Source organism: Dreissena polymorpha, chromosome 3 (assembly GCF_020536995.1).
Source record: "Dreissena polymorpha isolate Duluth1 chromosome 3, UMN_Dpol_1.0, whole genome shotgun sequence".
In the NCBI taxonomy this organism is placed as follows: Eukaryota; Metazoa; Mollusca; class Bivalvia; order Myida; family Dreissenidae; genus Dreissena; species Dreissena polymorpha.
The window spans coordinates 100,793,188-100,820,143 of record NC_068357.1 but is presented as its reverse complement, the minus strand read 5'-3'; the positions used below and the strand labels follow the sequence as shown (position 1 = coordinate 100,820,143).

The window sequence follows — 26,956 nt, the reverse complement described above, 5'->3', positions numbered from 1 at the left end:
TTTATCAATATAAAGCATTTAATGACAAACTTCAATACATGTGAAAATCTGTGTAAAGGCCCTTTAAATTGTTTTCGTCTTCGAAATCAACGTAATAACAACATAAACAGCACCGTTCATTTCGCGGAATGTCATTCTAAACAAACCTGCTAGTCTGGATTCTCAATGGGCAGAGACACTTTATCTGATACAAAATAAGCGCAGACGTATAGGATATAAGACTAAATATTATTCATATTCAACGTTTTTAAAAAATGTGTACATAGCTAATATAGAAATGTTATTCATTTTACCATACCACTCTTGTATCATCAACAAATCTATTTTGAACTCGCTAATAAAACTGTTTACTTGCACAACGTTTAGATTTTCAAAAAAAACATAACCAAATCCATAACTACATAACATGTTCTTAAAGGGGCCTTTTCACGGTTTGGTAAATTGACAAAATTAAAAAAAAGTTGTTTCAGATTCGCAAATTTTCGATTTTGTTATGATATTTGTGAGGAAACAGTAATACTGAACATTTACCATGATCTAATATAGCCATCATATGCATCTTTTGACGATTTAAAACCATAAAATTATAAAGCGTTGCAACGCGAAACGATTGACTAATTTGAAGAGTTCTGTTGTTTTCGTTATATTTTGTGAAACTATGAGGACTGCTTATATATAGTATAAAACACAGCTGTCATTGTATGCGGAAGGATGGTGGAGGGGTGTAAGTGGGAGAATTTTTACGCCAAGACCCTAGGGGTTTGTGGTTCGAGCCCTGTTGAGGATTGCTTTTTTCTTTTCTTTTTTTTTATTCTTGATTTTTTACTGTAGCTTTTAAGAGCAAATGTTAACATTTATCAATAGATAGCATTTAATGAAAAACTTCAAAACATGCTAAAATCTGTGAAAAGGCCCCTTTAATATTTGAGACCCGATTTGTATAACCTTTATTACAATCGTCAATGCAAGTTTGTAAAAAATTTGCATTTTGATGTTCATTGTTAAAAAAACGTTTACCAATATTTTTGAATTTTAATAAATATGTTGACGTTGAATATATAATCTACCTTTTTTCCCCAATAAAAATGTATTTATTTTAACCTGTAGCAATCGTTTGCAAAAATGTTGCATGTACGCGTCCAATTTCATTCAACCTCCAATACTTCTGCAGCATAATGTAATATAGAACGCACAAAACCTGGCAGACTATTTTATGTTTTAGATTAAGTGGGTTCTACTCATGATAATAAATAATTACCAGCGTAATCTGCGTTTGAACGAATATTACTATTTATGAATGAACCGACAAGCTACATAAAAAGCTATGGAAAATGTGTGAAGCTGTTGCTGTTTTCTTCACCAACTGTATATACTGTACACAAGAACGGGAGTATAATAATTAACAAGTATATAAATTATTACAATGAAGACGATCAATATAGAAGTTGTTGAATACGGTCTATCCATTAAGACTAGCATGTTTCAGAATATTTTCTAATGTATCAATTGTTTAAAAAAAATCATGATAGCATAAAAATAAAACTAACTCGCAAATTAAAATTAAAGTAAAGTTTTAAAAACAGACCTGCTTAAATAAGTGTAACCTTCCTGTGCAATTCACGACTCACGTGCTATGGCCTAACACAATTACTTATAAACTGAATAATATTTGTGTATCATAATAATCTATTCTAGTTGAGTATTTTTTTATTGTGTTTGCCATTTTTCATAAAACGATTTTTTTCTTCGGACTTCAGCAGTAATTAAAAAATGACATGGTACCTTGATTCGCCACATTTTTTAACTTTGCTTTTCTGAACAATATAGGAAATCCATTAAATTGTGTTTAACTATCGATTGTATACTTCGACCCTTCCTTGATTACAACACATTGGATTGAATATGACTTAATCTAAATAATTTAGTACAATCCGTGACACTAAAGTAGTTAGCTATGACACTAACGCTCGATTGGTCATTGTTGGCTCGGGTACTACTTACATGTACCCCTTAATTATACTTAAATGTACCTCGGGCACGGAAAATATACTGACACGTACTAGGGAATTCTAACGCTGAATGGACGTTAACGGCTTTTTTCAAATAAATTATGTTCATATTTTTGTAAATATTCTATGAAGTGACCTCCATGTTATCGAAACCATTACTCCAAAAAGCAAGTCGATGCAGGTTTTGTTCAAACAGAATTTTGTTTTGTATTCCGTAACGCGTTTTACGACGTCGGATTTTGGGCGGAAATATAACTCGGGTACAGTCTTAATTGGCCGGGTACGTGTAAGTATATTTTCTGTACCCGGGGTACATTTAAGTATACTTAAGAGTACAGGCGGTACACTTAATTAGTACCGGATCCGACAATGATCAATCAATCGACATTAACTGTATTGTTCAAGATCAAATAATAAATATTCACGCTGGGACCAAACAAATGGTCAGGTCAGCTGTGAATAAATGAGCAGCGTACTGGAAAACCGAGTTTAATGCACGTGCGTAAAATATCGTCCAAGATTTGCATATGCAGTCTTAAATGCGCGAATTAAAAACTTTCTTTAAAGAATGACCAAAAATGTAATTTAAATGTGTACGCAATCGCTTAATTGATAGTTTACCAAATGAACGTGTTTTTTGTTTTTGGCAAATTCGAACGCTTTTGCAACGTGTTGCCATATGATAAAAGAGATATTCGAAAGGTAATAATCTTCTTCACCAATGGTCAGCGCAGAAACGGTTGGAACCGTACCTGATGGCAGTGGAATTTTCACGAAGTACCGGACGGACTGATCCAAAGTATGAACGGCCGTTATATATCGAGTGTGGCGGATATAAATATCGGTAAAATTGTTTCACAACCCTGCAAACTCGGTGTAATCAGGTTATATTTCGGATGAACTGACAGGGCGGTTTCAATATATCCCTCCATAACTTGGGAATCATAAAAATACAGAGCATATTGATATTCTCCCGAAATTATTACTCACGATGTATCATACACGCTGTATACCCTGTTCGTACCAGAGTCCGCGCGGTTCTTACGCAAACTTACCCATCAGTCCGTTGACGTTAACGAATGGCGAACACCGCCCATCAACATCCGAGCGCGGTTTTTTTAAACTTAAAGTTTGACAAACCATTTAGTGTTGTGTTTTTTAATTAACGGTTTAAAGTGTTTAAACTGGTTTTGTGAAATAAATGAATAGTTCAATAAACCAAATCATATTTGATAAGAATAGCGCGCACTCTAACTCTACCGACGACTCTGATTAGTTTTGTCGGGTTTTCTCTTCTTTCGGACGTCCCACAGATTTGACCGCATATTACACGCATCACTTACAACAAAAAAATCCGAGGTACTCCGATATTGTTTACGACAAGATTCTTCAGGAATCGGAACGGATGTTTTCACAATTGTTTACATAAAAATACATTTCAAGTAACCGTGCAATGGCGGATAAAACTGCACCTGATGCCCAACTTCGTTTGGAATGGGTGTACGGCTACAGAGGTCACCAATGCCGCAACAATCTGTTCATAACCGGTGCCAAAGAAATTGTGTATTTTGTAGCCGGTGTTGGCATTGTTTTTAACCCCAGAGAAAACCGGCAGCGATTTTTCCTTGGTCACGACGATGACATTTTGTGGTAATCAGAACTGTTTACATCTTATTTCATTTCTTTTAAAGATTATTCATAGCTATTCAAATTAATTAAATAAAGATTTGTAAATTACTTATTGCCAGGAAATCAATTATCCAAACAGGAACAGCATGAACAGCTGTGTCATCAATGGTTGATTCAGCTTATCATTGAGTCAGGCCGACAGCTCTGTCTTTGCCCACTATCTTTTTACTTAAACTTTGATTAACTATGAACTTCAAATATCTTCTATGCCATACATTTTCTTTATCAAAATATATGATTGTATTGTTTTCAAGTCCAAACATGCTTTCCTACTAATTTAAATAATTAAGACATTTTACATAGGATGAATCATGATCCTATAACGTCCAAACCAAAACAAACAGGTCATATTTATGAATTTTCCTCAAATTCATTTTTAAACGATCTTAAAACAAACAATCTTAAATAATGTTAAGTGAATTGCAATTCCACCAAAGAGCTACGAAGCAAACCTTTTACAGCAGATAAAGCATTAAATAATTATTAATTTAGCTACATAAATCACAGTTGTTGTTGTTTTCTAATAGCAGTGCTTCTATATGAGCATGCCATTTGCATTAAGGAATGTTCATTATGCCCATTATGATGATCAGTGATGGACCTCACTCCTGTGTATTAAAAAATCCTCATTCCTCTATCGATAGAAGAGACCCTTGTTAATCTTATCTCATTTTTGTTAAAACAATGACTACTGGAACAAGTGGGCTTATTGTGTGATTAGCAGCACATGCATGTTGCATTTAAAACATAACCATTCAGAAATTGTGCATATTCTACATTAAAATCCAAATAGCAAAAACAAAATATTGATTTTAAATCCAGAACATGACTGTATTATGCATATCAAATGGTATTCATCCCCACGTTTGTGGGATTATGTGGTTATCTCCGCCATCTGTCCATCCGTTCGTCCTGCCCACTATCTCCTCCTACACTACTAGCACTAGATCCTTGAAAATTACACACATGGTTGTTATGAGCATATGTGCCACGGTGCACTATTTGGAATTTGATCTGACCCCTGGGTCAAAAGTTATGGGTGTTTGGGTGGGGCTGGGTCAGAGATTTTTCCTGCGACCGCGATTCAAAAAAGGCTCATAACTACTGTGTCCCGTCAGATATTGCTTTCATATTTGGTACGCATGTGTATCTGGACAACACCTTTCCATGCTCATAATTTTTTTTGACCCCTTTGACCTTGACCTTGAATTTGGGGTCAGCGTTTAGGTTTTAAAATCTGCGACCTCAACTCGAAAAAGGCTCATACCTACTGTGTCCCTTCAGATATTGCTTTCATATATGGTACGCATGTGTATCTGGACAACACCTTTCCATGCACATGAAATTTCTTAACTTGGGGTTCGCGTTCAGGTTTCGAAATCTAAGGCTGCGATTAAACAAAGCTCATAACGTCTGTGTCCCTTAGATATTGCTTTCATATTTGGTACGCATTTGTATCTGGACAAGACCTTTCAATGCGCATAATTTTTTTTACCCCTGTGACCTTGACCTTGAACTTAGGTCCGTGTTAGATTTTTATGCACCCAGTAGGGTGGCATATAGCAGTTGAACTGTCCGTCAGTCAGTATGTGTGTATGTGTGTTTGTCAGTCTGTCTGTCCGTCCGAAAAAAAAACTTAAACGTTGGCCATAACTTTTGAATTATTGATGATAGAAACTTGATATTAGGCATGCATGTGCATCTCACGGAGCTGAACATTTTGAGTGGTGAAAGGTGAAGGTCAAGGTCATCCTTTAAGGTCAAATGTCGAATATATGGTGTCTGTCTGTCCGAAAACTTTAACATTGGCCATAACTTTTTCAATATTGAAGATAGCAACTTGATATTTGGCATGCATGTGTATCTCATGAAGCTGCACATTTTGAGTGGTGGAAGTTCAAGGTCAAGGTCATCCTTCAAGGTGATCCGTCAAGGTCTAAAAGTTTTTTGTGTTTTTTTCAAAGCGGCATTCTCATGAAGCTGCACATTTTGAGTGGTGGAAAATCAAGGTCAAGGTCATCCTTCAAGGTCAAAGTTCAAAAAAATTAATATTTATTTCAAAGCGGCGCAATAGGGGGCATTGTGTTTCTGACGAACACATCTCTTGTTAAATCTATTATGCGGATATCTCTGCCGTCTGTCCATTCATCCTGGCCATTATTCTCTCCTACACTATTTGCACTAGAACCTTGAAACTTACACACATGGTAGCTATGAGCATATGTGCGACAGTGCTCTATTTGGAATTTTGATCTGACCCATGGGTCAAAAGTTATGGGGGTTGGGATGGGGCTGTGTCAGAGATTTTCACTCATTTTTATGCCCCAAGTAGGGTGGCATATAGCAGTTGCACTGTCCGTCCATTTGTCTGTCTGTCTGTCTGTCCGTCTGTCTGTCCGTCACACTTTTGCATTTGGTTTTGAAAAATGCACATAACTTCTATGTACCTTCAGATGTAACCTTCATATTTGGTATGCATGTGTATAGGGACAAGGCCTTTCCATACGCACACAAATTTTGACCCATTTGACCTTGACCTAGAACTTAAAGTCCGGGTTTAGGTTTCGAAATATGTGTTTAGGTTTCCAAAAATGCTCATAACTTCTATCAAAGCGTTTATCGGGGGCATATGTCATCCTATGGAGACAGCTCTTTTTTTAGATTGTTTTACGTTTACTTCTTTATTTCTACACCGATTTTCTTCAAATTGATACTGAACATCTTTTATGACAATACAGTCAATCTCAACAATGCATGGCCCCATTACCAACCCTAGGGCGCCCCTGGGTCAAACATGTGGCGTGGGGATATGCGTGGGCCTCTGTCGCGTCATTTCTAGTAATCAAATGTAACCTGCCCAAGTAGAACAAATTAAAGTATGCCTTATGTTAGCATATACTCGTCGTACAGTATACAGCAATATAGATGCTTTTGTAAAATGTGGAGAATTCAACCTATTAAATCATTCAGCATATGTTGTATGTGTTTCCCGACAGCTTAACCTTGCATCCAGACAAATCTCAAGTTGCTACTGGACAAACTGGGAAAGACTCCTATATTTGTGTTTGGGACAGTAACAGTCTTGCTACTACATCCATCTTGAAAGGAGGACCAAATAATGGTATTGGGGCGCTGTCATTCGACAAGGATGGCCAAGTGAGAATATAGATTGTTTATCTATTCGATTAACACAAATTTATTTTATTGCTGTTTGATTGTCCAAGTGTTATTTTGTTCTTGTAATATTATACGAAATAAATGAAATAAGTCTGACAATACTAATTAATATATAATGTAAACACATTATCTCACCTTTTAAGTTCACCTGCTTAAAAAATGCTCACAGTAACTAAGCGTGTGTGATTGTCTTTAGTCTGTCATTCAGCATCCATCAGGCGTTATCTGTCGCCAGCATTTGCCTTTTTTGACACTCCAAAGGCCACATTTATTTCCAATTTTTATGAATCTAAGTCGAAGTATTAGTTTTATTGGTCAAGTTCGAAACTGGGTCACTTGAAGTGAAAACAAAGTAACAAGCTCAAATTAAAGAGAAAAAAGTTTTCACATTCATTGGTCCAATCTTTAGGAAACTTATTAAGAACACTTGTTCTTATGATAAGTGTAAAAATGATTCTCATCAGTTGAAAAACAGGATGCCGTGCAGTTTTGCTCATATGGCCTTAAGTCAAATGTTGATAACACTCTAGAAGTGTCATATAAGTATAATCTAAAGAAAATTTGCTAAGAACAGAAAATTCTATCTAATGATATATCTGTCAGTTTCAATAATCATTCCAGACATTTGAAAAATGTGGTCACAAGGGGTACTGCAGTTTGACTTATGTGGCTGTAGTGACACAATGTTAGCACTCAAGTAGTCACAATTTAAATGTTATCTTCTTAAAATCACTTATGATACTAAGCCCAGTTTTAACATGTTTCCGGTTCATTGAAAAACATGGCCTCTAGATGGCCGGGCTGTTTTCCTCATGTGGCTATATTTTAACCTTCGTAACACTCTAGAAGTCACTTTTTTTGGTCCAATCTTCTTGATATATGCTTAGAAAATGTGTTCTTATGATATAATTGCCAAGATAAAATATTGTTCTGGTCATATTGTTTGCCTAGAAAATAAAGATTAAGATTGACAAAAAAATAGTGATATAATATTATTCAGAAATTGGTTTCTGTTGGAATGGACCCCTATGCAACCATACAAGTATGGGACTGGCGAAAAGGGAAGGTCATTGCAACGGTCAGGGGACATTCTGACAGGGTGAGTACTTCAAGTGTTTTGCAAGTTTTTGGTTGTTTTGAGTTTCTTTCTTTAACAATCATTTGAAAACACATAATTTACGCCACCAGCTTTTCTGGTGTGCTCAATTTTGTCAGAAATCCGAATTTGTTGTCAGACAGCTTTTTTTCAGATTGGTTGGTCATTATATGGCTTTTAAAACCACTCATCATTTCACAAGCTGTTTTAAATGTATATGTTTTAAATTGTAATGTAACTGTCTCCTTTTCTTCCATGATTTTTGATACAATTTGCAATTCAAGATGTTTTTATTTCTCTGTTTGTAGGTCTTTGATATTAAATTTAGCCCCTACCAAGACAACACAATTGTTAGTTGTGGAGTAAAACACATCAAGTTTTGGACACTGTGTGGAAATGCACTTACTGCACAGAAGGGTATGTGTTGCTTTTATGTCATGTCAGTCCTACAAAAAAGATAACTTTTGATCTTGTTTATTGCTCACCTGAGCACACTGTGCTCATGGTGAGCTTTCGTGATCGCCTTTTGCCTGTCATGAGTTGTGAATGGTGTAGCGTCAACATTTTATTGTTAACAGTCTAGATCGAGGTCACATTTTATTGTTCCAGCTTCATGAATTTTTTCAGAAGATTTGTGCCAATTATATCTTGAGCGAGTTCGAAAATGGTTCCGGTTGGTTGAAAAACATGGTCGCCAGGGGTAAGGTCATTTTTCCTCATATGCCTGTAGTAAAATATTGTTAACACTAGAGGCCACAGTTAATGTGCAATCGTCATGAAACTTGGTCAGAAGAATTATCCCAATGATATCTTGGAAGAGTTCGAAAATGGTAATGGTTGGTTGAAAAACATGGCCCCCGGGAGATGGGGCTTTTTTCCTTATATGGCTAAATATGGCTATAGTAAAACCTTGTTAACACTCTCGAGTCCACATTTATTGTCCAATCTTCATGAAATTTGGTCAGAAGATTTGTCTCAATGATATATGAGTTCGCAAATGGTTCCTGTTGGTGGAAAACATAGCCGCCAGGGGGCTGTGCGGGACATTTTTTACCAGGTTTTCTGAAGGAAAAAAACTGGTTATTGGATTGACAAATGTAGGCAGGCAGACGGGCTGGCGGGCTGTCGGAACAAGCTTGTCCGGGCCATGACTATTGCCTTTAATCGTCTCAAGTAATATGAAACAATACTTAGGAATTCAGGATTGCTTCAGTGTTAATGACCATTCAATGTAATTGTTGGTTTTAGGCATTTTTGGCAAAGAAGGAGAGATTCAGACGGTGCTGTGTGTCTGTGTGGCATCTAACGGCCTCACCTACTCTGGTACCTTAAGTGGTGATGTCTACGTCTGGAGAGGCACCAAGCTCGATAGAGTTATCACCATGGCACATAAGGTTTGTGGTTGACTCTTGTGTTTTATATGTTACTTTTGTTTAATATTATTGTAGTAATTGTTGGAAATCATAACATGGTATTGGTTTAAGATTATCTGTAGTTGAGATACTCTTCACCCAGAATGCAATTGTCCATGGTTTTTATGGTCACGGTTGGGTGGCATATAGCAGTTGCACTGTCTGTCCGTCTATCCATCTCTCCGTGCGGCATTTCCTGTCCGGTTTTTTTCCTTAACCTCTTTGTTGATGTCAGTGTCTACCTGCATGACTTACAGATAAGTTCGAGTTTTTTTCTGGTCCATTGATTTTTTATGCGAAGTAACGGGCCTGGGAATTTGCTTTAAAATAACACTTTTCTAGATATTTTTAAGGCTTTCAGATACTGACCTTATTTGTGGTGTGTTAGTTTACCTACATGACTTACAGATCAATTTTGAGTTTTGTTCCAGTCCATTGATTTTTGTCCTAGTTTCCTGCCAAAGACATAACAATTTTCTCTAAAATAACACTTTTTATGCCCCCGGTAGGGTGGCATATAGCATTTGAACTGTCTTTCAGTCCGTCAGTCTGTCAGTTCGTTCAAAAACGTATACATTTGCCGCAACTTTTGCAATATTGAAGATAGCAACTTGATATTTTGCATGCATTTGTTTCTCATGGTGATGCACATTTTAAGTGGTGAAAGGTCAATGTTAAGGTCATCCTTCATGGTCAAAGGTCAAACAAACAAATCCAAGGGAAGTAACAAGCTTTAAATTTCTATTTATCATTTTGCAGGTACAGATCATTTTTACAAGGGAAATAATAATTTTTAAAGGGATATAATCAAAAACAACATTTTTAAAGGGATATAATCAAAAACAAAAATAAATCAATCAAAGTGGCTTAGTTGGGGGCATTGTGTTTCTGACAAACACATCTCTTGTTCATACTATATTAACATGTTGACTCCCTACCAACATGCATTTGTGTCCAATGGCTTGCAGTGGTGGCATCTGTGTGCAATAGACAAGGTTCTTGCTACAAGTAAAATTGAAAGAGACAGTATATGGGAAAACCTGGTTAACAACATGTGCGTGAAATAGAAATATGAATAGCAATTAATTAAGTTTGATGAATCAGATGTTTACACACAGACATGTAAATTTTACTCTTTACAGAAATTAAACTCTCAATAACTAACTACATTATAAAGAGTATATATAAAATAGTTGCAATAATAATTATAATTAGGATTTTTATCATAATTAAACATTTGTTTGTCACAAAAGTTGCTTAACAATCCTTCTTTAAGATGCAAGTTGCAAACTAACCAAATTGGTAATTAGATTCTGTGCTGTGTATTATCAAAGGTCTCTTGACAAATTTCACTTAGAAGCGTATTTTGTTCCTGAACACATTTACTTTCATGATCAATATGCTTATTAAATAAAGATCAACTGGAAGATACCAAGAAAATCAATACATTTACTGAACTATAGAAAATTATTGATATTTGTGCTTTGCATTAATTCTTTGTAGATAATGTATCGTCCTCTGGTCATGTGATGTTGAGCTCCATGTTTATTTGCACTGTTTGTATGTTTAAGATCTATCATTAAGACTGATATTGACCATAGGGTTTAAGATCTATCATCAAGACTGGTATTGACCATAGGGGAACCCCTATCAGTCTTAATGATAGATCTCAAACATACAAACAGTGCAAATAAACATGGAGCTCAGTCTTAGTCTCAGGTTTAATCTCGAAAACAACAACAATTTAAAAAAAGAAAACTTAAAATGAGACATGTTTTCTTATCAATCAATTGTTAATATTTAGAGACCTAGAGTTGTTGTTGTTGTAGTAGAGGCTGATGATTTCACTTACATTGCATTGCGTTTTAGTAATCTCTTTTGATAACAGGGCCCTATATATACGATGGATGCATCAGATGAGGGATTCAGCACTGGGGGTAAAGACGGTGCGGTTAAACTGTGGGACATGGATTTCAAACCGATCACCACGATAAATCTGGTCACTGCCAAAGATGGTTACAAAGGTATTGAAAAAGCTATATTATAAATAACTACCATTTAGTGAATATGCTACATCTAATATGCATAGATTTCAAAACTTCTATCTGAAGTGATGTAAATAAAAATAGTTTTTATTAATGCACCATGTTAGATTCTGTTGAACATTTTTCATTTGAAACACTGTAATCATTGCCTTGTATACTTATACAAAACATATTCATGAATTTTTTTGCATGAGGATAAGGACAATCATATATGATCCTCTTTCTTTAAAAACAGGGTTTAATAGGTATTCATTAAGTGTCATCCCAGATTAGCCTGTGTTGTTTGCATTGGCCTATCAGTGATGACATTTTTACTTTTATGGAGTTTATGTTTAAAAGAAATCTCTTATAAACAAGTATCAAGTCTAGGCAGAAAGTTTACTCCCTGATTAGCTTGAGAATTCTGCACAGGCTAATGTAGGACAAAAATGTACGTGCATGCATTAACCGCAGATATACGTTCAAGGAGCCAATGTCTGAATTAAGCCCTTATCAATAGTGTCTTCTATGTTCTGGGCAGGTCTGTGTGTTAGGAGCGTGTGTTGGCGAGGAGACAAGGTCCTCATGGGAACTCAGGACAGCGAGATATTTGAGGTTGGGGCCCAAGACAAGGACATACCCAGGTGAGATATTTGAGGTGGGGGCCCAAGACAAGGACATACCCAGGTGAGATATTTGAGGTGGGGGCTCAAGACAAGGACATACCCAGGTGAGGTATTTGAGGTGGGGCCCAAGACAAGGACAAACCCAGGTGAGATATTTGAGGTGGGGGCCCAAGAGCAGGACATACCCAGGTGAGATATTTGAGGTTGGGGCCCAAGACAAGGACATACCCAGGTGAGATATTTGAGGTGGGGGCCCAAGACAAGGACATACCCAGGTGAGGTATTTGAGGTGGGGCCCAAGACAAGGACAAACCCAGGTGAGATATTTGAGGTGAGGGCCCAAGACTGGGACATACCCAGGTGAGATATTTGAGGTGAGGGCCCAAGACTGGGACATACCCAGGTTAGATATTTGAGGTGGGGGCCCAAGACAAGGACATACCCAGGTGAGATATTTGAGTTGGGGGCCCAAGACAAGGACATACCCAGGTGAGATATTTGAGGTTGGGGCCCAAGAGCAGGACATACCCAGGTGAGATATTTTAGGTAGGGCCCAAGGCAGGGACCAACCCAGGGGAGATATTTGATGTAGGGGCCCAAGACAGGGACAAACTCAGGTGAGATATTTGAGGTGAGGGCCCAAGACTGGGACAAACCCAGGTGAGATAGTTGGGGTGGGGGCCCAAGACAGGGACAAACCCAGGTGAGATATTTGAGATGGGAGCCCAAGACAGGGACAAACCCAGGTGAGATATTTGAGGTAGAGCCCAGGACAAGGACGAACCCAGGTGAGATATTTGAGGTTGGGGCCATGACAAGAACAAACGCAGGTGAGATATTTGAGGTGGGGGCCAAGGCAGGGACAAACCCAGGTGAGCACCCAGAGTGTATTTGGCATACATTTGGAAAATAAAAACTAGCAGATATGTAAAGATGCACATTAATAGCAACAAGCCCTGATGACCTTAAATTTTTGTGTATTAATAATTTTGTAAAAAGTCATAGTTAAGTCTGACAAAAGCATGCACTGACAACCAGTCATTATTGATCATTCATGAATTTGTCAAACAACAATAGACCAAGGTGACGAGTGATAATTCATGTGCATCTTGCAGCTTGTATGCAGAAATTAAATATATAAATACAAATACAAACCCAAATGCAATCATACTTTTTGAAATAACTGATTCTGGTTTTTGCAGTTTTTTATAATTTCAACAAAAAAGCTCATCGTTAGTGTGAACATTGAAGATTCATGCATTCATTTTCCAAATAATATGTATGTGTACTTGCTGTGCTCATGCAGTTTATTGACTTACAAAAGACCTTTTTTCTTCATGTGTTTCAAGCATCTTCATGCATTAATTTGCAAAAATGCAACAAAGTTTTTACTGATGTCTACGCATCGTCCTCCCCTTTATCCAAAATGAAAGGGAAATTGTTTTAACAGGATTCATAGTATTGCTAAAATATGTACACCGTTGTTCCAAATTTGCTAACCTTGATCGAAATCGAATAAGCTTAGGTCTGAAATGTATTTTACTGATCATTGTTCCTGGCCTACTTAATGTCTGTCCCTCCTTCCATTCTTTCTTCTGTCTTCCCGTCCTTCACACTTAATAGTAAGATCTAAGAGACTCATGATCTAAATTTGATCTGATCTGAAACTTCCATATAAAATCCCAGGAATCAATTATCAAAATTTGATGAAAGTTATTTGCACTTTCCTTTTAGGGTCGATATGCACATATTGTGAGGTTGTTTGGTTCCAATTATTTTGCAGGGAGTAGTTGTCCTTTGACTTATATAATAACCTTTTCTAATGAATGTTATGTTTTTTTGTGTCAGAACACTGGAACTATTTATCTTGATTTGATGAAATTGTATAAGCTGTGCTCTGTGAAAAAGGGCTTTAATACTTGTGCGTTAAGTGTTGTCCCAGATTAGCCTGTGCAGTTTGCACAGGATATTCAGGAACAACAATTTCTGCTTTTATGGTATTTTTTGTTTACAAAAAATAATATTCTTTGCAAAAATGCACTTCAGGCAATCAGGCATGACACTTTACACACATGCATTAAACACCCTTGTCACAGAACACGGCTCATATGAATTATCCCTACAGGTCTGACATATAGGCGTATTGTCATGTCATTCAGCTTGGATTTGTTTTCATGGATTTATTGATCTGTAATAAAACAATAATAAAACAATAAATAAAATAATTAACCTAAACATTGACAAAGCGCATCAATGGAAAGTGTTCGTCAGTTTCACTTCACTGATATTCTTGTTTTACATTTTTAACCAAGTTTTCCGAAGGAAAAAACTGGTTATTAGATTGGCGAATGTTGGTCGGCGGGCGGGCAGGCTGGCGGTCGGAACAAGCTTGTCCGGGCCATAACTTTGTTGTTCATTGTGAGATTTTAAAATCACTAGGCACATTCGTTTATAATTAGACGGTGTGTCGCGCGAAAGAATTACGTCAATATCTCCAAGGTCAAGGTCATCATGACTAAAAATAGATTTATTTTGAAACAAGGGGGTAACTATGAACTATGATCATTTCAGTTTGAGTTGTCTCCCTTTATCAGATTTTTTTTCAAATTGAAAACCTGGTTTTGTGACTATTTTGTCCCTTGTTAGGTAATTAAAATGTTAGTATCACTATGTATGTTAAACAGTATGGTCAGTCGTATTATCAGAATTGCTTTGATATATTGGCAACTCAATTTTCTATTACATAAAGATTGTTGAAGTGAGTTGGAGTGCATATATTGATTTCCCAAGGCTTATGTGTTCTATTCCTGGTCCGGCCACACAACTTGGGCATTGGTCATGAAATAATTTGTACAGCCCCTGTCATCCATCCCCCCTCCTCTACCTCTGATTGAAGATAAGCAGTTGTGAGTTACTGGCCTAAGAATGGGTGCTTAAGTACATAGTTTGAGTAAGTTAAAGCATATGACTGAAATTATTTTGGAAACTGCAACAGATCCAAATAAACCATTTTATTTGAAGGGTTCTCACTGCAGGTGCATCGTGCAAGGCCATGCTGAAGGAGAACTGTGGGCGCTAGCTGCCCATCCCAAGAAGCCTGTCTTTGCTACAGGGAGTGACGATCAAACGCTGCGGTAAGAGATCAAATGAAATAGGAATTGCCATGACTTAATGTTGAGAATTTTGTATGGAAGTTAAAGATCCTGTTTTTCAAGAAATATTATAATGTCACCTTCATGATAGTTCCTTTTATTCACAAAGATTAATATGTTTAGCTTCTCTTGATTCAAATATTTTAATTGCACAATTATTATTTCTTAGCGATGCATCCTTGTCTCCGTTATAATTATCATTATGAATACAGTGTTTTAATTAGCTGTAGCCAGGAGCCAATATGACCGCAAATATTGGCCGCTTGGAAATTCTGTAGCCATTAGCATTATTGTAAGGAATAGAAACCTATGAATTAAGTCATTAAAATAAATTGAAATACAGAAATATAACTTATGACACAGGCTTTTATCTTCACTTTCACCCAGTTTTCAGAAAATAGGATTTGTAGGTTGCATTAAGTCTTATTTTTAAATTGTTATACATGTAGATTAGCTTTTGTAATTGACTGAGATTAGAAGCTGATGCTTGCATGTAAACTTATGTGATGGGAAATAATCCTGTCCTGATTCAACATCAATTACAAAAATCTTTTGAAACATGTAGATTCATATCATACTTAAATTTCCAGAAAATGGTGAATGTTTGTGTTTAAGAAATTATTTAAATACACATTTAGTTGTTATATTGTTCAAGATTTTTTTTTAATGTAAGTCTTTGCGTGAATTGTGCATAACTGAGTGAAATTAAAGATATGTTTAAAGACTATTTAAAATAGTAAAATGGTTGTAGTTGTATTTATAAAAAAAATTGTGTTTGACACAATAGTTAGTCCTTTAAGTATATGAAGTTAGATGTTTTGAAATATATCTATATTTACAATCAGTTTAGAATTTTAGTCTAATGCAAATTAATATGATAGAATTTATATGTGCTTATTTTGATCTAGTTATCAATCTAATAAACAGCATAGGTATTAAACACACACATAACACATTTATTAGATAGGTTTAAATTTGCTTATTCAAAACCTTTTTTTATTTTCAGCATTTGGAGTATGAACACTTTTGAAATTCTATCAAAAACAACGTTAGAACAGAAGATTCGTTCCTGTGCCTTTGATAGTGATGGTGGTCAGCTTGCAGTCGGGATGATGGATGGCTCATTTATGGTGCTCAAATCCAGGTGAGTTATACATTTATTATTTAACTAATAAATTGTCTGGAAAAAAAACTGTCTTTAAAATTGTCTTCTTTTGAAATAAGAAATTTAAGTTGTCAAAAATGACAAATAAATCATAAAACAATTCAAAGAAGTAAAAGCTATCCAATTTCACACATATAATAAAGGAAAATTGATTTAATGCTTTAATGAAAATTTAAAGTGCAGACAAAAAAAACTTTGCCAAAAGCTGGAAAAACTTTTTTGCCATAAGGCTGAGGAGTGAAATGGCACAGGTTTAATATAATCTCATTTATAAAGACATGTTCATCAACATAACTGAAAATAGCATTTTCTGAGAAATGTCAATGTAGTTAGTGTATTTGGTATGCGGTCATTTGGCCTAAGTTGGTATTCTTTGTCACTAGTACCTCAAATTTAGTTTCGCAATCTTATTCAAATTTAAGACAAAGAAGAACATACTGGATACTTGTGTTTCAGAGATATGTCTAGAACATACTGGATACTTGTGTTTCAGAGATATGTCTAGAACATACTGGATACTTGTGTTTCAGATATATGTCTAGAACATACTGGATACTTGTGTTTCAGAGATATGTCTAGAACATACTGGATACTTGTGTTTCAGAGATATGTCTAGAACATACTGGATACTTGTGTTTCAGAGATATGTCAAGAACATACTGGATACTTGTGTTTCAGAGATATGTCTAGAACATACTGGATACTTGTGTTTCAGAGATATGTCTAGAACATACTGGATACTTGTGTTTCAGAGATATGTCTAGAACATACTGGATACTTGTGTTTCAGAGATATGTCTAGAACATACTGGATACTTGTGTTTCAGAGATATGTCTAGAACATACTGGATACTTGTGTTTCAGAGATATGTCTAGAACATACTGGATACTTGTGTTTCAGAGATATGTCTAGAACATACTGGATACTTGTGTTTCAGAGATATGTCTGAAGTAATCCATATCAAAGACAGAAAAGAAGTCATCCACGAGATGAAATACTCGCCTTGTGGAAACTACCTAGCGGTCGGCTCAAACGATAACTTTGTGGATATCTACTCTGTAGAGCAGCGCTACAAGCGGGTTGGGACATGCTCAGGCAATTCCAGCTTTATTACACATTTAGATTGGTCAGAAGACAGCAAATACATTCAGACAAACAGCGGTGCAGCTGAGAGACTTGTGTTCAAGATGCCAGGTAGGGAGTATAGTTTGAGCATCACTGCTTGTACAAATATTGCAGAAAAAATATTTTTGAATTGAAATTGTTCATGTTTGAGTTAAACTAATAAAAACATGCACTACTTAAAATTATTGAACATATTAAGCCCGTTTAAAATAATTACAAGTTTATTGAAATCAGAAACAGTTATTAATTACCTAAACCATAGTATTTTTCACTATTGTGTGTGTACATTTGCCGCAAAAAGTCCACCCTAGTGTTTGTTAAAATATAAAACTCCTTTTATTAATAATCACAATCATCATCAAGTGCTTGTTTTAAAATCACCCAAATAAAACACACGTTTTTTGTAATTATTGAATAATATTCAAAATTGATATAAACATTAGCAACAGTTGTGTCTGTGTTGATTTCTTGGTATGTTTTACAGTTGGCAAGCAGGCGACTAACAAGGAAGAGTTGAGTGCCATACACTGGGCCACGTTCACGGGGGTGCTGGGACAGGAAGTTAATGGAATCTGGGAAAAGTACACCGACACTAACGATGTGAACGCGGTCGACACAAACTACGAGGGCAATGTTGCAGTGACTGGGGATGACTTTGGCCTTGTGAAGTTGTTCAAATTTCCATGTTTGAAGAAAGGTAGAGATTCTTTGAAATCGCATAATTGTCATTTGAAACAAACATACAAATGGTATATTTTGTTTAAAAACAGACTACTTGTGTATAAAGCATCTTTAACCATGGGGTTTTGTTATGGTCTTCTGAAAGAAGGCATATAGTTGTCACACTGTCTTGGTGGTTGGGAGATTTGACCGAACTGTCGATCCAGATTTAGTGTCCTTTGCCGTTCCTGGGAGGATTTTAATATAACTTTTGATTATTCCTAGGAATGACCACATGCTCATTGGTCAAAGGTCAAGATCACACTTTAAAGTCCAGTGTGATAAATTTTAGTTTCTGATGCCTGGAATGATTCTTATAAATATATTTGGATGCTTATTTCCTACAACCAGATATTGTGTCACATACAACTCCCAAGCTCATTAGTCAAAGGTCTAGGTCACATTTCTAGGTCAAAAGTAATGAAACAAAAAATCTGCTTTGTAAATGTTGATTGCCTTGAATGATTTTAATAAACCTTCGTATTATTAATCTTCATGACCAAGAAATTCCTTGCTTACAAAACCCATGCTCCTGTTTGAAAGTTCAAGGTCTCATTCAAGGTCAATGGTGATAAATTTGAGCTTCTTTTCTGCAACATTTACAAGCCTTGGAGGATTTCAATATATTTTTGGATAATAATTATTATCTATGACCAAATAATCCGAGGTGTGCAATGTCCATGCTCCTCTGTGAAAGATCAAGGTAACAATTTAAACTCAAAATTTTGAATCATTATTCATTTACAGATTGGTTGTCATTAAGAATTGCACTTTTCCTTTAGTACGCCTGTATGTCCCAAAGCTTGTGTTTTCAAGTTCATTTTTACTATTAAGTGGATCGTGCTCGAACTTTAATGACTAATTCAAATTTCAAGGTATTGGTCATGAATTTTCATTCTTCTGTTTAAGTATTGAGATTAACTACGTTACACTGTTGTGTACTGTTATGTTTTTTTGATACTGAATGTATTGCACCCCATCCCCACAGTAGAGCATATACTTTGATGGCATATGCCACATCCTGTAAAGCGCTTTTCTTTTGGTAATGATGTTTAATTTTTTACCACTTATATACGTATTTTGACGCATGTGTAGTCCTTAAAACTTAAATTTAATTAAATACCTTTCTTACTTGGTTCAAGTTTTAGAGGCTTCATTTCCAACACTTAATTACTGATGAGCAGCAAACAGCATGAAACCCGAACAGACTACGAGTTACTCGCAGTCTTTTCTGATTTTATGCTGGTTGCAAAAGTCATTTTCACTTTGCTTTTTATGGGGGAAAGGGTCCAACAAACTGCAGGTTGGCAAGTTTTTTAAAGGCATAATTGCTTGGTACACACAGGTGCCAAGTTCAGGAAGTATGTGGGACACTCGGCCCATGTGACCAATGTCCGGTTCTCACACGACAAGCAGAGGGTGATATCCACAGGTGGAGGGGACCATGCCGTCTTCCAGTGGAAGTTTTTTCCAGCAGGGAAGACGGATAACGGCATTGGGGACCCACAACAAGGTCAGTCATAGATCCCATGTTAAACTTTTAAGGCAATCAAACCCCCAAAATTAGGAAAAAAATACGACTGGGTTTTGCTTCTTTAGCACTCTTTGAATTAATGCATTTTTTGCAAATCTGCATTTTTAACATAAAGTTAAAGCAATTGATGTGCTATGTAATAGTGAATATTATGTCTTGAATATGTTCATTATTCCAGAGTTATGGTTTCAATTCACTCTGGAATGTTGCTATTTATTTTTTTTAAACACGGTATAAAACCAATTGGATCCATTTCAAATCATTTTAAAATCAAATACTGATAAATATTTGTTTGAAATTGTGATTGGTTTGTTAGTAAGTGTTGTTTGTACCTTAGTTGGGTATCTGCAAAGATTTGGAGATTCCTATTATGACAATTGTATGAGTAAAGGATCTCCATTTGTGAGTTTGGGGAAAATTAAACATCTTCCTTTAAAACTGTGCCTTTTCAGTGCTGGAAAAGAAAAAAGTTCATAGCTAATGGTATCATAGAAGTGTAAAATGAGGGGTATTTACTCCTTGAAGAGCAAATTAGCCGCTTCATGTGAAAGATGCACAGGCTGGTCCTGAGCTACCCTGGTCGCATATGTCAAAAGACCCATTTTTTGCATGAAGAAGTCATATCATATCTGTTTTAAAGATGTGAAGATGTATCAATATTGAAATGACAATGTTTTTTTTCAAAAAAGATATTATTTAAGAATTTTCTATCTTTTAAAAACAATATCAATTTAGGGAAAAAATTGGATCTTAAAAATTACTTGATTTTGTTGATTAAAAACATTTAAAAAAATCATGCTTACACACTTAAAAACTGCCAAGAAAGCAATTGGCATAACTTTTTATTAAAGACTTCCCAATAACTGTCATTTTTTTCTCTTACTGACAGGCTTTGTGGATTCTAACAGTGAAGAGAGCGATTCAGATTTGAGTGACGTTGGGGACATGGATTCTGACTTGGAGAAAGAGAAACAGATCTCGTATGATCGGAACATGTACCGGGAAGACGCTGATAAAATCAAGAGACATATGAAAGAAGAGTTGGGTGCTGGGAAGAAGCGAAATTCTGCTCCCACCAACAGTTTGTCACTGGAATTTGTTCATGGGTAGGTATTTTATGTACTGATGTTCAAATACATATCTCTGTTATATCGTCTTTCTAATACCAACCCCAGTCTGATTTATCTTTACAATTTTTAATAATGAATAAAATACATTGAATTGGTCAGATAAAGTCAAATTTTCTACATACTGTAAAATCAATATAATCAATCTTAAAATTAAATGTCCAAGGATCGTTTAAGTACTTAGTATTATATCAGACATTATTTATTTATTTTTACAAATTTAAGATTTAAAAAAAAATCAGACTTTATGAATCCATGAAGTTTAATGTCACACTCAAAAAATGAATTTTAAGGACCGCTGTATCTCTGTACTCTTTCCCGCTTTCAGTTAATGTGTTTTGTCTCTTGCTCCAGGTATCGTGGGTATGACTGCCGCAACAACCTGTTTTATGCACAATCAGGGGAGGTTGTATACCACGTTGCTGCAGTGGGCATTGTCTACCATCGCGAGAAGAACACACAACGGTTCTATCTGGAACACACTGATGATATCCTGTGTCTTTCCATTCACCCTTTGAAAGACTACATTGCCACTGGCCAGGCATGTACAGCTTTTTGTTAGTTTTTATGCCCCCGGATCGAAAGATCGAGGGTATATTGTTTTTGGCCTGTCTGTCTGTCATTGTGTCAGTCATTGTATGTGTGTGGCACAAAACTTAACCCTTGGTTAAACTTATATAACTTTTGCAATATTGAAGATAGCAACTTCATATTTGGCATGCATGTGTATCTCATGTAGCTGCACATTTTGAGTGGTGAAAAGTCAAGGTCAAGGTCATCCTTTAAGGTCAAATGTCAAATATCATTGTACAGTCAATCTTGTATTTAGAGACCACTAAAGGGAGTAACCAAAAGTGGTCTCTTAATAAAATGGTCTTTAAATTAAAAAAAGGCCATTTGTGATGATTGCGGACCTTTGATTTTAAAACCAGATATTGGATTATCTCTTTTTGACACAGCGATTTCTGCTTTTGTAATCAAATGAATCTAAATATAAATAAAATGAATAAAACAATTTTTTACTTGAAATAAGTTGTATTTTTTCTCTCTAATTATAAATACAATGTAAATGGTTTGCCCGGAGAATGGGTTTTTCCGACTCCAAACTCATTTTTGATTAAATTTACGTGCACTTTTACTCTTTGACACTTCCAATACCTGAATTTTCTCATTTAACGTTAATACTTTCCGTTTTGACATTTTAATTTCTGCATGTAAGCTTATATATATCTGACTTGATTATGGTACATAGGGATATAAATAAAACACCTTGATCGAAAACTAAATAAACACGCCTGATTGGAAAATTTGCTAACACAAACGAATTAGCATAATAACAAATACATTTTTTAATGAACAGATTTTGCTACATGTTACCGATTAATAGTTTATTTTTTACACCTCTCGAGAACACTGTGAAAATGTTTATCGCGTAGGCGCATTGTTTCAGCAATAAAATCGGTGATCAAATATGTCACTAAATGTTCCAGATAGTAAACTCTTTAACCCGTATACTGTTGGCAATACTTCACTGTATTATTCGACACCAAAAATTGATACGCAATCAGCATTAACACCGGTCAGAACTTGTCATCGAGAAAAAGGAAAATGGCTGGTGTGAAATCACAACATTCATGTTATCGGCTTAGATAAACGATCAACACTGATTTGTCCCTGAAGGGTCAACAGATTTACCACTTTTACCTTAAAGCGGTCCTTTAATTTAAGACTTGGGCATCAAAATACACTAAAATCAGCGGTCGCTGGTCGCGTAAGACAAAAGTCGCTTAATACAATATGAAAATATAGGTAAAACGCTCGGGCGGGATTAAAAGTGGTCGCATAAGACAAAAGTCGCTTAATTCAAATGATCGCAAGCATAAGATTGACTGTATTTTTGGTTCCTAAAACTTTAACCTTCTTTAAAGTTTGGTCATAACTTTTTGAATATTGAAGATAGCAACTTGATATTTGGCATGCATGTGTATCTCATGGAGCTGCACATTTTGATTGGCTTAAGGTCAAGGTCATCGTTCAAGGTCAAATTTATGGCTTCAAAGCGGCGCAAAAGGGGGCATTGTGTTTCTGACAAACACATCTCTTGTTGCAAAATGAATGTTTTCGATTGTCTTAAGTCTCTTTGTGGCAATAACTGTGGAAAGTTATCATTTTAGTTGTCCAAAATATGTCAGATAAAAGTTGTGTTTGTCACTCATGCTATAGCTTTACCATTATTAATTTAAATTACATGTTTATTAATTTAAACCTTTATAAAGTATGATATAAAATATTTGTGAATGAATAAAACTAATTGTACTCAAACGTATTCATAAGTAAATTTGTATACACTTTTGTACGTACATACATATTTTCTCTGTTTTATTGTTTATTTGTCACATGCCATGTTAAGGTTGGACGCGACCCATCTGTACACGTGTGGGATGTAGAGACGTTGAAGACAATATCCATACTGAAGGGTCAACACGAGAGAGGCATATGTGCTGTAGACTTCTCGGGTAATTTACATTGGATTATGCACCTTTAATAACTGCTCTCAGGGGTGGCGAAATCAAATGTCCGAGTTGCCCGAGTCGTACATTTGCTTGTCTGGGCAACTGACTTTTTTCAATTATGTTGTCCGTGGACAACAAGTTTTTTAAAAGTCGCGTCCAGGTATACAAAAATACATTGTATTAAAGCCGTAATTAAGTTTTACAAAACCGGATTTTGACACATTGTCAGTGCTATTTGCGAAGCAATCAAGCTAAAATACGTGCACTTTCCTGCGCAGTGATCTCCCTTATTCTATATGAGACCGGGAGAATGCCGCATTTTCAACATTCGGCCCGACTGTTAGACAGTGTACAGACTGGTTTCTTTATTTTTACAATCAGACGGAAATAAAAAGTATCAATCTATGATAATCAAAACACGGTCTACCTTGTTATTTAATGGTAAAGATGAAACTTTTTTTTTTAAATCTTCAACAACGGAGCGGAAACTCGAAGCTTTGAGCAGCCCACCTCCCAAAAAACTAAGAAAGATTATGATAAAAAATATTATCTAAGTAAACGCACCAGAACTTTTCAAGAAACTTGGCTAACGATTTTCAATGGTTACCAGTTTATATAATCAAATTGCTACCAGTAGCGGAGCCTCAGTCTGATGAGGTCCACATATTGGACTAGTTTAATTTGTTAAGATTACAATGTACTTATGTTCAGCACATGTTTTAATAACACTAGCTTCGCAAGATTTAAAGTTTGAGAAAGTCTTTATTATATTGTTTATAATATACTGCTATAATGAATGTACCATTGAAATACAATTATAAACAAAACAAGCAAATCATACTCATTTTGATATATTCCACATTATTTAACATTAATCAATAAATGCGTTTATAATTTATATAAACATTAATGGACAAGTGTAGTTCAGCAACGGGCAAGTTAAATTTCCTAAATGGTTGTCCGTGGACAAGTATAGTTTTTTGAGATTTCGCCACCCCTGGCTGTTATATAAGATGACTAAAGAAATCCCAAATTGATGGAGGCTATATACATTTTTAATTTAACAGTATGTTATATAGAATTTAATATAAAAAATGCTCAGATTGGTATATCTTTATTATTGTTTTGTGCCTTTTTATACCCTCACAATTTGAGCTTCAGAAGAGATATATTGGGGTCAATCACTGTCGGTTTGTTTGGCAGATACTTAGTCAACATAAAATGTTATAAGTTTGTAGAGCAAAGTATGAGAACTTCTTAAGTGATTAAATGGAAACTTATGTCAATTGAAGGTATTACAGACATTTGTTATTGCAGTGATCTTTACAAACCTGAGTTATTCGCTCTTGAATAAAGCTGACAAAGCAGCGTGGAGTACTGGTCACATTCGTGACAAAGCTGTAGGTGATTAAGTTGTTTGTTTGGGATACCTGAACAAATTTCTTAATTTGTGCCACTCAACAGTTTTTGAGGGGGGCCTGGATGAAGAGATATTTTTGACCGAATTCACAAGAGGACACATGACCCTCGCTCTGGGAAGATGGGTTTTAATGCTTGTGGGTAAAGTGTTGTCCCAGATAAGCATGTGCAGTAAGCCCAGGCAAATCAGGGATGACACTTTCTGCTTTAATTTTATGCTTCGTTTAAAGGAAGTCTCATCTTAGAAAAAATTCAGTTGAGGGGGATAATGTCTGACCTGACAGTCTAAATCTGTCACAAACTTCAGGGCTATATCGCAGATACTATACAAGATTTCAACATGAAACTTCATGGTGAGAGATATCAATAATGAGAAATGCCATGCACAAGAACAATAACCCTACACTTTCATAAATAAAAGTTATTGCCCTTTGTTATATGTGTATGATGTTACTTTTTAGGGCTATATCTCAGATACGATACAAGATTTCAACATGGAATTTCATGGGTGTATAGACGACAATTAGGAAAAGTGCAATGCGCAAGAACCTAAACCCTACACTTTCTTAAAGAAGAGTTATTTCCCTGTGTTGTTGTAGTATGATATACCTTATCGGGGCTATATCTCAGATACTTTACAAGATTCCATCATGAAACTTTATGGGTGTATGGATATCAATGAGGAGCATTAGAATACATAAAACAAAAACCATACACTTTTTAGCTAATCTATTTTTTGAAAAAAAAATATTAGCTATTTTCATCACCTTGGCGTCGGCGTTGGCGTCAGCGTCCGGTTAAGTTTTGCGTTTAGGTCCACTTTTCTCAGAAAGTATCAATGCTATTGCATTCAAACTTGGTACACTTACTTACTATCATGAGGGGCAGGCCAAGTTAGATAACTCTTGCGTGCATTTTGACAGAATTATGTGCCCTTTTTATACTAAGAAAAATTGAACATTTTGGTTAGGTTTTGTGGTTAGGTCCATTTTATTCCTTAAGTATCAAAGCTATTGCTTTCATACTTGCAACACTTACTAACTATCATAAGGGGACTGTGCAGGCAAAGTAATGTAACTCTGACAGGCATTTTGACAGAATTATGTGTCCTTTTTATACTTAGAAAATTGAAAATTTTGTTAAGTTTTGTGTTTTGGTCCACTTTACCCCTAAAGTATCATAGATATTGCTTTCATACTTGGAACACTCGCAAACTATCATAAGGGTACAGTAAAAGGACAAGTTGCATAACTCTGGTTGTCATTTTTACGGAATTATGGCCCTTTTTTGACTTAGTAACTTTGAATATATGGTTAAATTTTGTGTTTCGATCCACTTTACTTCTTAAGTATCAAGGCTATTGCTTTCAAACTTCAAATACTTTCATGCTATCATGAGATAAATGTACCTGGCAAGTTGAATTTTACCTTGACCTTTGAATGACTTTGACCCCCCCCCCCCCCCCGAATCTCCCCCCCCCCCTAATTTATTTTTATTTTTTTAAGATCATCTCACAAATGACCACCACACCCTCACACTATACTATACCCCCCCACCACACCCTCCAAATTGTTTTTATGTCCCCCACTATAGTAGTGGGGGACATATTGTTTTTGCCCTGTCTGTCTGTTGGTCTGTTGGTCTGTCTGTCTGTTTGCGCCAACTATAACATTTTGCAATAACTTTTGCTATATTGAAGATAGCAACTTCATATTTGGCATGCATGTGTATCTCATGAAGCTGCACATTTTGAGTGGTGAAAGGTCAAGGTCAAGGTCATCCTTCAAGGTCAGAGGTCAAATATATGTGGCCAAAATCGCTCAATTTATGAATACTTTTGCAATATTGAAGATAGCAACTTGATATTTGGCATGCATGTGTATCTCATGGAGCTGCACATTTTGAGTGGTGAAAGGTCAAGGTCAAGGTCATCCTTCAAGGTCAGAGGTCAATTATATGTGACCAAAATCGCTCATTTTATGAATACTTTTGCAATATTGAAGATAGCAACTTGATATTTGGCATGCATGTGTATCTCATGGAGCTGCTCATTTTGAGTGGTGAAAGGTCAAGGTCAAGGTCATCCTTCAAGGTCAGAGGTCAAATATATGTGGCCCAAATCGCTTATTTTATGAATACTTTTGCAATAGTGAAGATAGCAACTTGAT

The 26,956-nt window shown here is 35.7% G+C and overlaps 1 protein-coding gene across 2 annotated transcripts in view; it reads left to right on the top strand.

Annotated features, from left to right (window-relative positions):
* Positions 1–3,374: 3,374 nt before the first annotated feature.
* Positions 3,375–26,956, top strand: part of LOC127870770 (echinoderm microtubule-associated protein-like 6) — a 72,240-nt gene continuing 48,658 nt past the window's right edge. For both annotated transcript variants that reach the window (XR_008044906.1, XM_052413245.1), the window contains exons 1-15: positions 3,375–3,659; positions 6,695–6,854; positions 7,876–7,974; positions 8,280–8,388; positions 9,220–9,365; positions 11,272–11,407; positions 11,949–12,051; positions 15,069–15,167; positions 16,192–16,329; positions 17,288–17,544; positions 17,960–18,172; positions 19,541–19,708; positions 20,619–20,835; positions 21,211–21,397; positions 23,267–23,372. Coding sequence is in view for 1 of the 2 variants with exons in the window: in XM_052413245.1 (XP_052269205.1) it covers positions 3,463–3,659; positions 6,695–6,854; positions 7,876–7,974; positions 8,280–8,388; positions 9,220–9,365; positions 11,272–11,407; positions 11,949–12,051; positions 15,069–15,167; positions 16,192–16,329; positions 17,288–17,544; positions 17,960–18,172; positions 19,541–19,708; positions 20,619–20,835; positions 21,211–21,397; positions 23,267–23,372 (2,335 nt within the window). In the remaining variant the exon portion in view is untranslated. The remainder of the gene's footprint in view (positions 3,660–6,694; positions 6,855–7,875; positions 7,975–8,279; positions 8,389–9,219; positions 9,366–11,271; positions 11,408–11,948; positions 12,052–15,068; positions 15,168–16,191; positions 16,330–17,287; positions 17,545–17,959; positions 18,173–19,540; positions 19,709–20,618; positions 20,836–21,210; positions 21,398–23,266; positions 23,373–26,956) is intronic.